Raw genomic sequence first — 5,476 nt, forward strand, 5'->3', positions numbered from 1 at the left:
AATCATATGTTGCAACAGACAAAAGATCCTGAATTCAAATTCATGAACATCCAAAAAGCAAAAAAAATAAAGAAATAAAAGATTCACGTGTTTGACATATGAAAAAATAGTAGGCTCGCGTATACACGTGAGAGGGTGTGTTACGACATAAAATAATTTGAAGTAAATAAAAGTGTTAGATCTCTTTTAAAAACCTTTTGCATGTGATGGTCAAATACTTCAATAAATCGCAGCAGCTACACCTCAATATTCCTAAATAAGTTTCAATCGACTATATTGATTCTCACCAACATCTAGCTAAATAAATTTATTTCAAACAAATACAAGTATAACTCTTGATGTCAACTTACCACAGTCCTCTTTTGTATTTAGACTTGAGTCTAACAATATGATCTAGCTCATGTTCCCAGAGTTTATTTCATACAAATATTACTTTTAAAAAGTACTAGGAAAGGTAAAGTTTTTAAACTCCAAGTACCTTAAAATGCTAAATTATTCATGTGTAAGTTACTATCAATAATTTTCTTTTTAGAGATAATTTCTCATCCAACCAAAAAAAAGAGGGGGGGGGGAGGCAAAAAGGAATGACAATCCTGGGGGAGTTGCTACTACCATTGAAAGTGGACCATGTTGAATATAAAATTTCAATGTATTAAAAAAGTGGCAAAAATATCAATTGAGTTGTCCCATGGCCAATGTCTATAAAAGGGTAATGGAATCATTGAATCTACACCATGGCCTTTGTATCATCAATCTTCTTTTAGCTCCCAACAAAAAAAAATACACCTTCCATTTTTATAATTCTCATTGCTCATTGGGTCCAATTTTGTGGCTAAAAAGTAAATAGTAGAATATTTGCAAAAATGTCACTTCCTGAGACACAAAATGATGCAAAAGCTCTCCCTGATGCTTGGGATTACAAAGGGAGGCCATCTCTTAGGTCCTCCTCTGGTGGTTGGGCAAGTGGAGCAATGATTTTAGGTGTGGTTTTGCTTTTTTTCTCTCTCTCTCTCTTTCTTTTTTTCGAATTGTCTGATGTGTAAGCATAGCATTTCTGGTCAAGTCAGTCATCTAAGAAGTATCGGACTTGATAGATATATTTTTTTTCTTTCTTTTGAGATGATACTCTGAGTAGCTAGCGAGTACCTACCTACCTCGTAGGACGTTGACTCGCCTACAAGAAAAAGTGTTCCTATATTCATCATGTTAATGGTGGGATTATTTGGGGGTGGTCTTGTGCGTAAACATAATTTTTTTTTTTATTGAACTCTTTTATCGAATTTGATGGGTTTTTCTTTTTTCTTTTTCTTTTGGAGGGTATTACTCCGATCTGAGTAGGTCTACCTTTTAGGACCTTGACCTGCCTACTCGATCGTGTCTTATATGGATACACAAGAAATGGTGCTCCCATATGTGTTTTAGTAACTATGCTTGTTCTAAACACACAACGTCTAAGTTTTGAATCTAGTCATTCTTTATTCTTGGATCTTTTGCCTTTATTTTTATTATTATATTTCATTAATGTTCTCGATTTTTAAATAATAGGTGTTGAAGCTGTGGAGAGGCTAACCACACTAGGTATTGCTGTAAACTTGGTGACTTATTTGACTGGAACTATGCATTTAGGCAATGCTACTGCTGCCAACAATGTCACCAATTTTCTTGGAACTTCTTTCATGCTCACTTTGCTTGGTGGCTTCATTGCTGACACTTTCCTTGGAAGGTTCGTATTTATGAAAGCGTTATAGCATGTTAGTTACCATTTATCGAACTGTAACTACTCAACAACGTTACTGACGTGCCAGATTTTATAATTATCTTTTAAGAGATCTAAGTTTATAAATAATTATTTACACCATCATCGCGTAGAATTACTTAAATTCTTATCAAGTTATTTTTTATTAATGCAGGTATCTTACAATTGGAATATTTGCCACAGTTCAAGCAATAGTAAGTGTCCAAATAAATAAATAAATCATTCATTCATATTTTTGAGTGTTATTATCACATTGGACTTAACATAGTCATCAAAAAAGACTTTTTCTTTGGTCATCAAATCGAATTTTAATTCTTCTCATTATGTGGAAGTATGTGATGAGGAATCTCGAAATTGATTTAATTTCATTCAAAAAAAAAAAAACTAGTCATATTATAATTGTTGTGAAGAGGAAATTGGAGAAAGTGAAAATTAGAATTAAAATTTTAAATGACAATTTGGTTTAATTAATTTGTTGTGAAGAGGAAAATCGAACATGTATATGAAGAAGCTTAATGATGATTGGACAAAGAGGAAAGGGGAGGGAGGAGAAAGAGGAGGAAGAACATTTCTTTCATTAGCTGGGTCAACGGTTATTCTTTAAACTATCGGCGCATATAAGTTAAATTCGAATAATATTAAGTTATAAGATTAACTTATATATATATATATTACAAAATATTTTGTTTACTACTATCAATATATTTTAACATGTTATGGTAATAGAGATGGATGGATGGCGTGTAATAAGACTTCTGTACATCTCAATTTTTTTCAAACCCTACTTGTGAGATCACCGGATATGTTGTTGTTGATTAGATCTATGTATTTACTATTAGTTGACTTGATAATATAAATTAATTTTGTATTGTCAGTATACATAAGTTAAATTCTAACGAGGAAAATTGTCCTTTGTTATGATGAATAGGGTGTCACAATCTTGACCATTTCGACCATAATCCCAAGCTTGCGACCACCAAAATGTGAACAAGGTAGCTCATCATGCATCCCGGCTAACGGCAAACAACTCATGGTCCTATACATCGCTCTATACATGACCGCCCTCGGTACAGGCGGTCTAAAATCAAGTGTCTCGGGATTTGGGACCGACCAATTCGACGATTCGAACGAAAAGGAAAAAGGACAAATGATAAAATTCTTTGATTGGTTCTTTTTCTTCATAAATGTTGGTTCACTAGGTGCAGTTACAATATTGGTTTATGTGCAAGATAATTTGGGAAGGGAATGGGGTTATGGAATTTGTGCATGTGCAATTGTTATTGCACTTGTATTATTTTTATTTGGTACAAGAAAATATAGGTTTAAAAAACTTGTTGGAAGTCCATTAACACAAATTGCATCAGTATTTGTGGCTGCTTGGAGAAATAGGCATATGGAATTGCCATCAGATTCATCACTTCTTTATGAAATTGATGACAATGTTTTTGGTGAAGGACACAAAAAAAGAAAGCAAAAATTGCCTCATAGCAAGGAATACCGGTAAGTTCTTTAATTTCTCTCATCTTCACTACTTAAAAAATGTGAATTTCTAATGAACGTCTCTCTTGAAACATATTTTATTTTAGCTTGACTATTTAAATATTATTCACACCATCAATGTATATGATTTATTACTAACTACTCTTAATATGGGAAATTAGTTATTAATATAAATTAAAATAAGAGATAAAATCTACTATAATATGTTAGATTATTAAATTTGATAGTCTAATATAAACCACAAATGAGAAGTTTTTTATTGAAATATTGACTTGGTCACTGCCATTATTTTGCATAATATTAAAAAAAAAAAAAAAGTTGGTGCCAAGTTGTGAACTTATCCCTAGACTCCAATATATAGAGTTGGCCAATCTTTGATAGCTACCATTAACCAAATTAATCAACATTTCATCAATCAAATGCCTATAATTAATTCTATTTTGAAATAAAAAGCCTAATAAATATTGTGAGATACTTTGATATTTGACTTACTATTATTTTATTATTATTTATATAACATGTAGAACCACTCCAAATTTATTTTCTTTTAATTTTTAATGTCCTTATTATGTTTTAAGTTATATATACTAACAGTATATAGAATTACTTGCACCAGTTACTTGATCTGATCGTGTAAATATACATTACATGTCTGGTCCTTAGAATTTATATGAATCTTAGAATTCAGATTAGCCGAGCTTCAGTACAAGTACTGCATAGAAAACCAAAAGAAAATATGCACATCATATGTGCATAATCATGTATAATTTGTGTATATCATCTAGAAAAAGTAAATCGTGAATCTGATTTTGTTTTTATTATGCAGATTCTTGGACAAGGCAGCCATTAAACAAGATGGTCTTGAAAGTAATGTTGTGAACAAGTGGAAATTGTCAACATTAACAGATGTTGAAGAAGTAAAATTGTTATTCAGAATGTTACCAACTTGGGCCACAACAATTATGTTTTGGACTACCTATGCACAAATGACCACATTTTCTGTTTCACAAGCAACCACTATGGATCGTCACATCGGTAAATCATTCGAAATCCCGCCCGCCTCGCTCACCGCATTCTTCGTTGGATCCATCCTCTTGACCGTAATTTTCTACGATCGAGTTATTGTTCCGATTTGTCGACGTTTTGCTAACAAACGTCATGGACTCACCCCATTGCAAAGAATTTTCATAGGGCTAATCCTTTCAATTATAGCCATGGTTGCAGCTGCCTTAACTGAGGTTAAAAGATTAAATGCTGCCCACTTAAATGGGCTTACAAATGACCCAAATGCCACAATTCCATTAAGTGTATTTTGGCTAATTCCACAATTTTTACTTATTGGGTCAGGTGAAGCTTTTACATACATTGGCCAATTGGATTTTTTCTTAAGAGAATGTCCAAAAGGTATGAAAACTATGAGTACTGGCCTATTTTTAAGTACCCTTGCATTAGGGTTTTTTGTTAGTTCAATTTTGGTTACAATTGTACATATGGTGACTGGGACAACACATCCATGGATAGCTGATAATTTGAACCAAGGGAAGTTACATGATTTCTATTGGCTATTGGCAATATTGAGTGTGTTGAACTTGATGGTTTTCTTGTATACGTCGAAAACGTACGTGTACAAGGAGAAGAGGCTTGCAGAAATGGGGATTGAACTCGAGGACTCTGGACCAGTTTGTCACTAAAATAGAGGATCACACTCTGTCACTACTAGAAAAATGTGAATTTCATGTTGGAAGTTTGCGTTCGCATTTTTCTAGTAGTGGATCCATCAACACCAACAACAACAAAAAAAGACACTTTTTTCCCCTCCTTTTTTGGACTTTATAATTAACTTTTGGTTTTCTTTGATTGAGCTTGAATAACTCTTTATTGGGAGAGTTATGTAATATAACAACCTTGTTTTATATGTACAAAAGATGGAAAAGGGCTTAGGTAATTAAAAATTATAGAGCTCTTTTCCGGTGTTTTCTTTTCTTCTTACTGTATATCATAATAATGTAATGCAATGCAATACATGAATTTCATGATTTATGAAATCTTTTTATTTTGTATTATCTTCGACTTATTTTTCATTTCCTCTTAAATCAAATTGGTTACATGTCACGTAATTACTTTTTATCCTTCGATTATCTATTTAACATATAATGGAGAAACAAAATCAAGTTGATACAATGTATATAATTGACATCTTTTAATAACTAATTATGTATA

At 32.3% G+C, this 5,476-nt stretch overlaps 1 protein-coding gene across 1 annotated transcript; it reads left to right on the forward strand.

The window, feature by feature from the left end:
- The first annotated feature begins 737 nt into the window (after positions 1 to 737).
- Positions 738 to 5,231, forward strand: LOC125841467 (protein NRT1/ PTR FAMILY 6.3-like). The gene is made up of 5 exons (XM_049520603.1): positions 738 to 981; positions 1,546 to 1,723; positions 1,911 to 1,950; positions 2,685 to 3,256; positions 4,083 to 5,231. Exons 1-5 carry the CDS (start codon positions 864 to 866, stop codon positions 4,945 to 4,947), a joined length of 1,773 nt encoding a protein of 590 aa, XP_049376560.1. The 5' UTR covers positions 738 to 863; the 3' UTR covers positions 4,948 to 5,231.
- Positions 5,232 to 5,476: the final 245 nt, after the last annotated feature.

Source organism: Solanum stenotomum, chromosome 10 (assembly GCF_019186545.1).
Source record: "Solanum stenotomum isolate F172 chromosome 10, ASM1918654v1, whole genome shotgun sequence".
Classification (NCBI taxonomy): Eukaryota; Viridiplantae; Streptophyta; class Magnoliopsida; order Solanales; family Solanaceae; genus Solanum; species Solanum stenotomum.

Bases quoted from the DNA above. Each gene is read 5' to 3' on its own strand.
- LOC125841467 (XM_049520603.1), top strand. From the start codon at position 864: ATGTCACTTCCTGAGACACAAAATGATGCAAAAGCTCTCCCTGATGCT. The intron at 982-1,545 runs GTGTGGTTTTGC...TTTAAATAATAG, and splicing joins AAGTGGAGCAATGATTTTAG to GTGTTGAAGCTGTGGAGAGG. The intron at 1,951-2,684 runs GTAAGTGTCCAA...TATGATGAATAG, and splicing joins TTGCCACAGTTCAAGCAATA to GGTGTCACAATCTTGACCAT.